Below are 10,772 nucleotides of genomic sequence, written 5' to 3' on the forward strand. Positions count from 1 at the left end.
GGATTCATCCCATCATCGTCGGCTAGCGTGTCACATGCTATAGTACACCGTTACCGAACTCACCACCCCCACAATGAATTCAATTCATCAATCCTCCTGCCGTCCCGGTGAAGCGACAGTAACGGTCACGAAACCATTTTCCGATGAGCTAGAGGCATCACTCGCCGTCCGCGTCGTGACTCTCGGCGCTGCTGCTGCCGCCGCAGAGCCGTCTTTATCCTCACCATCTCCCTTCCCATGCGGAGCGAGAATCCCCATCTCGACGTAGCGATCCAACTGTTCGCGAGACGAGGAGCGGGAGCGGTCGCGGGCACGGTTGCTGCCGCGCAGCCAGCGCGATTCCCACCATCGCTTGCGACCGAGGAGATCGGCATCGGTGGCGAGCGCGGAGTCGAGCTCCCCGCGCTGGACGATGAGGGCCTTATCCTCGTTGAGCTCGCAGAAGCCGACTGCGTTGAAGAGCACGATGATAAGTAGGGCGGGGGCGAAGCCGAGGCCGTAGAGCCAGCCCTGGCTGACTGCCACGCGTAGCGGGGAAACGGACCAAACGAAGGCGGCGGCGATGGCGTAGCCGGTTTTGAGGCCGAGGAGGGCGAGGGCGATGAGGAACTCCGGGGGGCTGGCGGTGAGGTAGAAGGTTGCTTGGGAGAGGGGGCTGGTGGGCGCTGGGCGGTACCGATAGATGCTGTGCTCGAGGCTGTAGCAGATGACCAGCGTGCCGGCAAGGGACATGAAGGCTGCGAGCTTGAAGCGGAGGTCTGTGGTGAGGGGCTGGGCGCGCAGCGCGGTGAGTTCAGGGCTGCGCTGCAGCTCGATGCCGGTCCAGCTGCGTGGGATGGTCAGGAAGAAGTTGGCGAGGGCGAAGACGTAGAAAAGGATGGGGAGGAAGGATTCCTGGCGGCGTCGGCTGCTGCGTTTTGTGAAGGCGTAGGGGTCGCGGTCGAGGATCTGGCGTTCTTGCCAGGAGGCCCTGCTTGTTTGTTGGTACAAAAATGTTCAAGAGAAAGGTTGCGTGTGGAGAAGTTAAGTATACCAGTGTCGCACGGCCTCCCAGACTGCCGCCATGAGGCTTGGGGTCATTAGGGTGTAAAAGACACTCTGCAGGACCAACGAGGTTCCCTGAACATGGCTGCGGTCTACGTCCACGGTCATGATGCAGCTGATCAGTCCGCAGGCAGCGACGAACAGCAGCCACAGCCACTTGAGTCGACGGCCCATCGTTCGACCAGGTAGATACTTGCATCCGTGTTTTCGCAGATTGAGCATGGTGAGAAACATGGAGACAGCAAAGAACGCGGTGAACGCCATCCCGATCGAGGCATGTAGGCCTATGCCGTGGATGGGCGCGTAGCAGGAGATACCGTTGACAAAGGTGCCGTTCTCGTCCATGCGAGGTTGGAACTCCTGGAAAGCGAGATAGCAGTCGGTGCCATTGGAGAGTGTGCCGTTGCTGTATAGCGTGTACTTGTACAAGTCCAACGTCGTTCGGTTGAAATGAACCTCGTTAACGATCACGTCCGTCGCACTGGCTCCCGGCTCATATGGAGTCGCTGCTCGAATGTGAAGGATAGTCATGATGCTTGATGCGCCTCCTTTCTCTCTTACTGTGCGGAGCGCGGTGATGTCCTCAATCGAGGTACCTCAATGCCGCCATGATCATCGCGGATAGCGACTGGCAAGAACGGGTAGAACATGGTCAATTAATGATAGAACAGATTTCAGCTGTGAGGAGGAGCGGAAGGACCGGAGGTTGACGAGGTAATGACGATGGTGAGGTGGTATTCAGGAGAGTCAATGATGATATGACAGCTGGGAGCCATGTGTTTCGTCTGGTGCCTGCCGAGCGCACTCCATAACCAGTGGTGTAAGCCACCAACAGAGTTTCAAGTGAGTGACTTTGAACCCATTTCCATTACTGCTTTTGACAGTTCCATTCCGTGTGATGACGATCCTCAAGCAAAAAGACAAACCCCACGATTTTCCTTATCGATAAGATAATGTTGTTATCGATAACCTTACCCGATTGGGGTCACCCTGAACATCAACCTGAGGTACACTACTTCATTTCTCAAAGCCGGTGCAAATGCGATTGAGTAATGGAATCATCCAGCTGATAAATCATATGCACTGACATGGCCTTCAGCCTATCCCAACTTAACCTGAAAGCCATGCGTACCCTGTACGGAGTAAATAGCTGTGGCAAGACAGATGACTCCTTGCGAGGCGTATTCCACTATCACTGGTTCTTCTCCGTGCCTGCAAGGAACTGTTGAGCTATATGTTGGTGCGGTGCTCTGAGAAGCAGTTAGCTGAATAGCTTGTTCCGTATGGATGCTGTCTCGACCCTGAGTGAGACATTATGTCCATGCGTGTGCCAATCAGCAGTCTACAAGCAATACCACTGAGATTGAGGTGAACTTTGTCCGCATGGAGGGTTGACCTGTTCACCTTCGTTTAAGAGCATTAGGTTATTTTGACCGCAGATCCTGGTTGATTGGATATGAGAGATATATTCCCTTGCAGACCGACAGATTCATGCACTTGGGCGAAACCTATGTTGGCTGGATCTGGAAGGTGTCCACGTGATGACTTGTACGAGGAAATATAGGTGGCTTACGCCTCTTCTTATGAAGTGCAATATTTGGAAGTACTTTGTAAAACCTTGCGATCGAAAGCCGCGTATTCAGTATTCAGGCTGAAAAATACGCGCCTGAACGCAAGGGCGAGTCTCAACTTCTTGCGATGAACCAACAGAGGAGCTTCTGGCTCGCCTTTTACAGAACAGCGCATGCTTTTGTGGAAATCCAAGAGACTTGGGAAGCAAACTTGAATCTGAAACTGATTGAACCACGACTTGATCAAATGCAAGACCGGAAGATCTCGGTCATACCAGACCCCGCAAAGAGATGTTGGGGTGCATGAGGCTAGGAGCACAGCTCACCGGAGCAGGTTACACTAATCCACTGCATCCGGGGGGAAATATCAAGTAAGGCAAGGTGGTTGGCCGGAGACTGGAAGCCAGTGAGCTGCGAGTATTACGAGAAAGAACTGTGTAGATAGATGAGCTCTAAGCCTTCCACAAGTGGAGAATCATGAGAATCATAACATTGACTATTGAATTCGATTATATGTGCTCTGTGCGAACTTGATTTTGTTTAATGCTCTCATACAGCCCCACACTCGCACTCATCTTCGTAACGCTCAGCCTCATAGACTACAGATCAGGACCACAATTATCGCGATCTGCAAAGACCCCTTCGATACTCGAGTCTCCAAGTTCTGGCCCTTCAAAATCGTATCCCTGTACTAGCCATAGAATCTCCTCGAAGTGAATAGAAGCAGATGGGGAAAGCTGACGCTCCGAATGTCACTGTACTTATTTGATTGGCCCTCAACCAAGGAGCCAAATAATGTACGAGGTCCAAAAGATGAAACTACTCAGTAATGGGATTGGGGCTTTGACTTATTTTGGTATTAAACTCAGTCTAACTTGCACATAGACTCCACAGGCAGAGTCCAGTCTGTAGTGTTCTGCGTCAGACCATCCGCTCCGATCGGCCCCATTCTCGGTTGACTTTCCCTGAACGAGAACAGCAACACGAGGTCAGGTGGTTCTTGTAGGCGCCTGTGGGTCCGTTGGACAGGGCATTTTCTTCGTTCCCTGTCAGTAGGTGACACCAGCTATCTAGTCGCAAGAAAGTACGGAGGAGCGAGACATGACAAACTTCTAACAAAGTTAATAGCACTGCGCATCTGGGCGTCAGCTTACGGCGTTCCTCAGCGTGGCGATGATGTCAGAGAAGAGTACACCTGATAAACCCAGCCTTGGTAAGCTTTGAAGTAAGACTGACGACGACACTGAAGGCAATAGGAAACGAGACCGCTGGGGGTGAAGTTTAATCGACCTCAAGTTGGACAATCACCTCTTGTGGTTATTAAAAGCCAAGTTCCATTTGTCACATAAGGTAACCTCCATGGTTCACAACGGGATGGCCCTCCCGTTTGGATCCACTAGGTACCTTACACTGCGGTGGAGACTGTATCATGATATTCAAGGCGTCAAGAGATGAAACTCAAAACACCCAGGGTAAGGGAAATGCACCAAATGAAGAGTGCTGGGATTGTATGGGGCATGATGAAAATTGATGTCTGGCCAGCAGAGTCTAGACTCTGATCCATGACAGCTGCAACAGCAAATATTGTACATTCCCCTAATTTAGAGTGGGTGACGACGGAAGACTGATGAAGGCTCGCTATTTATGTACATATAGGACTACTTAGGGATGCATAAGACAACAAAGACGATCAGGGATTACTTTAGTCTCCGCTCTCTGCCAGTGGAGCCTGTTTCACCACCACATTCTTGACTGCTGGTGCTGATTCTTGTCTTCAAGGTCATCTGTTCATCTTGTTGCCCTCAGCATGGACGACGGTGTTGCCTGAGGTCTACGCCTCTCGGCAGTTGTAAATAACCGGGCGGTTTTGACTTTGGATTTACGAGTCATTTCTCAACTAGTGAACTGTACTGTGTAGCACAGTTTCCAATTAAGATTGCCATAAGCCAAAATGCGCGGAAGAGGGCACTACTGTGTGTGATTGGAAGAGATTTCCCGCGCTATGGTAAATCTCCGGCTTGCCTGAACGAGGTATCCCGCTCACCTGACGCACACCAACTCCCCAGTTCATACAAGTTGGGGGCACACTGGCAGTCTGCCACTGACTCGGTGCATCAAGAGAGCAGGGACATGGAACAGCTTGATACATATGGAGCATTTGATACGGTATTGATTCTCTGTAGCCTGTACACTAGGGACAGTTATCTACTCCTACTAGTCCATTTCCTCGAGCCGGTGTTCCGATCATCATGATCGCCAAGCTTAAATCCCTTACAAGGCCAGACCATCATAGGGAAAAAGAAAACACTTGATTTACGGAATATCTACCCCTGATAACAATGTAAACCCGCTGGAAGAGGTAACATTGAGAAATCAAAACAGCATCTCCAGCCTCTCAAGCTTCCTCGGAGATCTTCCAGTTTCGTCCCTAGACAGACAGAGTTTTGAGGTGGATCAACAGGCCATCAGCCGGTTTGACTCCCAACTTCCCAAGCCATAAATCGACAGGAGGCCCAAGCACTCGGAAACAATACCACCCAAGTATGGAAGTATGGTCTTGTGCCCCATTTCTACAGATGAAGCCTTTCTTTCAAGACGAGAAGGGAGAAGAAATCAGAATGTGGTCGAGTGATCGCTGGAGATGAGTGTGTAAGGTCCTCGGTTTCATGTTTGCCTACAAGGACATAGTGACAAGGAAATACGGCCATTTTGTCAGAGTGTATTGATAGTGCAGGGACTCCTCCGAATAATACTGGGATAATTCATCTCTAGAGCAAGGAACGGCGCGGAAGAGCTTGTTAGTTGTTACAGAGTCATCAGTTGGGAGTGGACCTGTCACCAGTCAACGAGTCAAGAAAAAGAACTGGCCAGGAATGGAGGGGAAAGGAACGCCTTTGTAATTTGTAGCGATGATTTCTCTGTCCTCGGAAGTCTGTGCGAGTCGATCTGGCCCACTTTTCCCCAGATTGTCTGTACGACGAGGGAAATGATGCAGGACCAAACACTGCATGCCTGGTGGATTTCCAGAGCTTCTGCTATGGATTGGTACCACACCTTGACCACCATCACGTCCAGAAGAGACCAAATAAGCATCAATTAACAGAGATGGATCTGGTCAGAGGAGACCGGAGTCAAGGCTGCACGATTTGGCCAGAGGCTCGAGTCTGAGACAGAGTCGAAGAAGTAGCGTGGGGGGAGCAGAGCCCAGCTGAGCCTGAGCCGTGTCCGTCCTATTCTTGCTGGCATGCATGTAATCCTTAGCTGTTACTACTATTAATATTTATTTATCCAAACAGAAGGAGATCGACGACGGTTAAAATCAAGAGAGCAGCGAGCATCAATTTCTGATGATCAGGGCCATTGGAGACTTCACATAGTCGATTACAGTTTGAATCATAGAATGGCCTTTTCCTCATTACTCGGGATCAGGGAAGGTAGTCTATTCACTGAACCTACGCTGTAGACTTATAAACGCGTAATAAGCCAACTACAATATCACTCAGGATTCTCATTTTCATTCAATCTAGGGTGGTCTTCTCATGGTGGATGCAGGGATGAATCTGGGGAAACAAGGCCAGTTGCCAACCGAGATGCATCATATTCTTCTTGTAACCAAAGACAGCGTCGAGGATCATCCGCCGTCGTCATCCGTGCATTTGGGATTTGGGACCGATCAAACGAACCTGTGAGCATGGTTTTTTTTCCTTATTAGTAATAAATATTGAGCAATCTTTGCTTTTTTCTTTTATTTTTAATTTTAAAATTGCCCATCCTCTTCTAAGGTTTCCCTAACTTTTCCGGAGTGCGTCTGATCCTCGCGATGGCTTTTTCTTGGGCTCCCAGGTTGCCTTGTTGCTTTTTTGTTGGAGTACCGTGTACCTATATTCCCCAATTCTCTAGTGAACCAATCAACTGCGTACATCCAACATGCTTGGCCGCCTGTTTTCTCTCTTCTACAACCCCCCCGCATGTTAGAGTTTAGGCAGGCAAGGTGGAGAGGTAGAGAAGGTCAACGTGAAGGAATGTAGATCGTCTGTCATCTGGACAGAAGGGGGCTCAGTCTGGTACACAGTACCAAGATCAGTTGACTGTTGAGGGTTGGTTGTTCCGGTAGTCAGAGTTCATACGAATTTTATTAGTCTAGGTTGGCTCGATTTAAATGGATAGGTCTGAGTAGGTAGGTTAGGTAGTATTTGCCTAGTCTGGGCGGCCCCTCTCCACTGGGTTTCTGTACGTGCATACGAAGTACATTGACGGAGACCCCCATAGATTGAACATAAGAGTGATCCACGTCAGGACTGAGGAGTAGTATGACTACTAATGGAAGTTGCTGAGGATTGTCATTCTTGATGGTAGCTTTTAGGCATAGTTTCTGGCTGGTTACTTTCCTAGTACTAGAGTTTGTTTTAGATGCCTGTAGCTACAGTAGTGGTCAGTAAGACTAGTCCGCGAAATAATTCTTTACTGTCTGCTTCATTCCACGTTAATTATTGGAAGAATAATGCTGAGGATTATCTGCCTCTGAGTGGTGAGGTAGTAGTATAATATACCTCGCAATCCACCCCCATTTCCCTCAGTCTCTCCCTTTCCTCGAGTCTTCTTTCTCTCTTGCTGGCCTCTTGACCTGTCGCTAATCGCAAAGTTGCTGACTTGCTGCTACTAAAGTAGTTCCTTCTCCACCTCTCATCCACTTTAGTCCACAGACAGGTGCACCCACTTTGATCGACTCCTATTCCCATCACCATACACTACAACTACTGTCATCCAGTACGCCTACTGCTAACTACGACTCCGACTAGAACGTTCAAAATGACTAACAATGGCCACAGCCAACTGTACGGAGTAGCTCGATTCCTCAAAAGGCTTCGACTTGCTGAGGCACCCCCCTGCACCCATCGCTGCCTCTCACCAGCCTAATTAAATCGCAGCCAAGTCGGCAGACTCCCCACTCACCAGGAAGTCCATCATTAACTTTGGAATAAACTTCTTTAACCTACATATTATTGAAGTGTTGAGCACTTCCCACTGGGCCCATCTTGCCACTAGGTGGTTCGATTCTACATACATACATACAGCGAAAACCCCCCCAAAATCGCCGGTCGCAAAAGCAGACTCGTGCTGTGTTGGATTACCCCTCTTCTCCTTCTTCTTCTTCTCCTTCTTCCCTCCTTCGCTTCACTCACGTCTCATCATCCAATATCCGTTGGTCCTTCTTGTGACACAGGCCCTGGGGGGTAAGCTGCGCCCTTGAACCGCAAGTCATCATCCACTCTGGCGAAGGAAGCCAAGCAGATTTTAGTACCACCACCGCCGCCAACGTCGTCCAAGTTATATGCGGCCCACATTCTTTCGATGTTGTCCATGCAAAAGACGCCCACCTTCATCCTGCCTCCAACTGCGAATCTTAACGGTCACAATCCTCATGGCATCCAACCGAACCCAACCGTGGACCATCGCAACTCCACCCGCGCACTGAGTTTGTCGGAAATCCCCGCCTTTCCCGATGGCCCATCCATGGACGATGCTCTCTCCCGCCATGAAAGTATCAGCACCGACGGCACCTCCAACGATTCTCCCGAGTCTTGGGACGGGGAAAGCCACTCCGATAGCTCTCCCTCGGTCGACTATGAGATCAAAATTCACGACGCTTTGTACCCGTTCGTCGACTCGACGTTAGCCCCGCTCCCTTCCTCCTCGTCCTCGGCGACGGCCGCCGCCATCATGACAGCCGGGTCAAAACATTTCCAGATTAATTACGTCGCTTCCAATAATTTGAATGTGTCCATGGCCGAGGACGTAACCCCCAAGGTCGAGGAGATCGACGGCGCGGAGGACTTGCGGAGCATCAAGCCCCTCGAGGCGGAGACCGCGATGGCTAGTTCGAGCAATCATCCCAGTACTACCACACCCACGGCCGCTCCCGTCAACGTACCACGGAAACGTGGTCGCCCACGCAAACATCCGTTGCCAGTACCCGGGGGCCAGATCAAGATCACCAAGGGAAGATCCAAGACGGGCTGTATTACTTGTCGACGACGGAAGAAGAAGTGCGACGAGACAAAGCCATCGTAAATACCAACTATTCTCCCAGAGTGTTCGCATGCGTCGCAACGGTCAGCTAATTTCGTCTTCCAGGTGTTTAAACTGCCAGAAGAATGCGGTCGTGTGCGAAGGGTACCCTCCCAAGGAGATCTGGAAAAGCGGTAAACAGAAAATGGAGGACGGTAAGGCGCTGAGTATCCTTGTGACATGGCTGATGGACATCTTGCTGACCGCTTAACTTTGAGATACAGCGGCACGTACCAAAGCGCTCGCAGCTGTACCGCGCTCCTTACCTTTGCTGATCGACGGCGTGGAAACCGAAATCGACCGACGCTTTCTTGACCATTTCGTCTACGGCTTCAGTCGTGTGCTGACATTAATCAACGATGACACCAATCCGTTCAAAGAAATCCTCCTTCCCATGGCCGCTCAACATCGAGGGCTGATGCATTCGCTCATGTGTCTGTCCGGCTCACATCTGTCGGCGTTCGATCCAGAGCCCATGCTGAAGGAGCGCAAATTCTACCATTTCCATCATGCTATCCAAGATCTCAAAGACAGCATCATGTCGTCGAGTATCAAATCGTCCGGAGCTTCCCAGGAGCCGGAGCTTCTGGTAGAGGATCCTATCATCGCATCAACCATCGCTCTTAGTCTCAATACGATCTGCGAAGGGGAGACCAAGGGCGAGTACAGGCCGCATATGGATGCTGCGAGGTATCTGCTGGTGACCCAGCAACCACGAAACGAGAAATTCCGGCAGTTCATCGTCGAGTTCTTCCAGTACCACGACGTATCTAACTCGATCACCTCTCTGGACCGTCGCCCCGCCCTTCGGAGTGATGACCTGAAGCTTCCGGACTTTGTGCCTCAGCAGGCCGGAATGTTTCTCGGCGTGTTCGACGGTTTGTTCAACTATATTTCCGATGTCACAAGGCTGCGTGATCGCATTCGGCAGCGATCAAACGAAGGATACGAGCCTGCGGTTGACTACCAGATTTTGAGCGATGCCGTCTCGATCGACTCGGCCATCCGGACATGGGAAACATCGCATCCCCCCGACACACCAAACTGGTTCCTGGCACAGCTGTACCGTCAGTCGACATGGGTCTATCTGTACCGTACTATCCGCCCGTCCAAGCCTAGTGATAAAATCGCTCAGGTGGTGGACGATGGGCTTGCCTACTTGGATCAACTGCCGCAAGATTCGGGAGCCTTTAGCATCGTACTGATGCCCTTGTTCCTTCTTGGTTGCTCGGCATTCCTTCCTCGTCAGCGAGAGCGGATTCAGAAAGGCTTTGAGTCCCTCAAGGCGTACTCCAACCTGCGTAATATCGAGCCCGCCTTCAAGGTGGTTCGACGGGTATGGGAGGTCATGGACACCAAAACTGAAGACAGCTGGGACTGGGAGAAGATCATCAATGATATGAACATGGACTTCCTCATCACCTAGCCCTTGATTTCCCGTCCGTCCTTGTTTCAGTTCATATCTCCCCTTGCATTCGCGTGAAGTTGTGGTGATATATGTATGTTAGTCATGATTTTCTTTCTTTCTTCCTTGCTCTCATCTGATCTGGGAGCATCCGCCATGGTCGGGATGATGCGAGCACGTACGGCGTTCTGTGATTCTGTGATCAAACATTTGCATCGGGGGTTTTCTGGGGTTCAACGGTAGGGTGTGGTCCGACTGAGCGGCGATGTGAGGACGCCCAGCAAAGCAGCGAATCGGTGTTTGTGGAAGTTTTTGAGCAATAGCGTCCACTGAGGCATGGCAACGTCCATACTTGAAACCAAAAAAGGAGTCGGGGGAGGTCCTCAAATGCTTTTGTCCTCTTCTTTCTGTTGATTGTATCCTGTCTGTATCTGTATGCATTGAGTGTATGTCCCTGATGAGTTACATTTCTCTGGTGATGTGATATCCCATTGATACCAAGCATAATCATTCACGATATTTCTCCTGTGTAATGTCTACTTAATCAGTTTGGTTGATTATACGAACAACAGATTTGATGCCGCAACTTATATACTCCGTACATGCGGTTACATTTCCTTTTATGCAAGAAATTACTCGATTAGTCTTGGTGCATCGGACTGAAGTGGACAAATTCCTAAATA

At 50.3% G+C, this 10,772-nt stretch overlaps 2 protein-coding genes across 2 annotated transcripts; one reads left to right on the forward strand and one right to left on the reverse strand.

Moving 5' to 3' along the window:
• Nucleotides 1–87: 87 nt before the first annotated feature.
• Aud_003259 (DUF2434 domain-containing protein) lies at nucleotides 88–1,575 on the reverse strand (the record flags this gene model as incomplete). Its single annotated transcript, XM_043288212.1, has 2 exons — nucleotides 88–970; nucleotides 1,034–1,575. The coding sequence occupies 2 exons, from the start codon at nucleotides 1,573–1,575 to the stop codon at nucleotides 88–90; spliced, it is 1,425 nt and encodes a 474-aa protein (XP_043144147.1).
• A 6,401-nt stretch (nucleotides 1,576–7,976) lies between these two features.
• On the forward strand, nucleotides 7,977–10,110 carry Aud_003260 (Zn(II)2Cys6 transcription factor; the record flags this gene model as incomplete). Its single annotated transcript, XM_043288213.1, has 3 exons — nucleotides 7,977–8,683; nucleotides 8,751–8,839; nucleotides 8,909–10,110. The coding sequence occupies 3 exons, from the start codon at nucleotides 7,977–7,979 to the stop codon at nucleotides 10,108–10,110; spliced, it is 1,998 nt and encodes a 665-aa protein (XP_043144148.1).
• Nucleotides 10,111–10,772: the final 662 nt, after the last annotated feature.

Source organism: Aspergillus udagawae, assembly GCF_001078395.1.
Source record: "Aspergillus udagawae IFM 46973 DNA, scaffold_2, whole genome shotgun sequence".
In the NCBI taxonomy this organism is placed as follows: Eukaryota; Fungi; Ascomycota; class Eurotiomycetes; order Eurotiales; family Aspergillaceae; genus Aspergillus; species Aspergillus udagawae.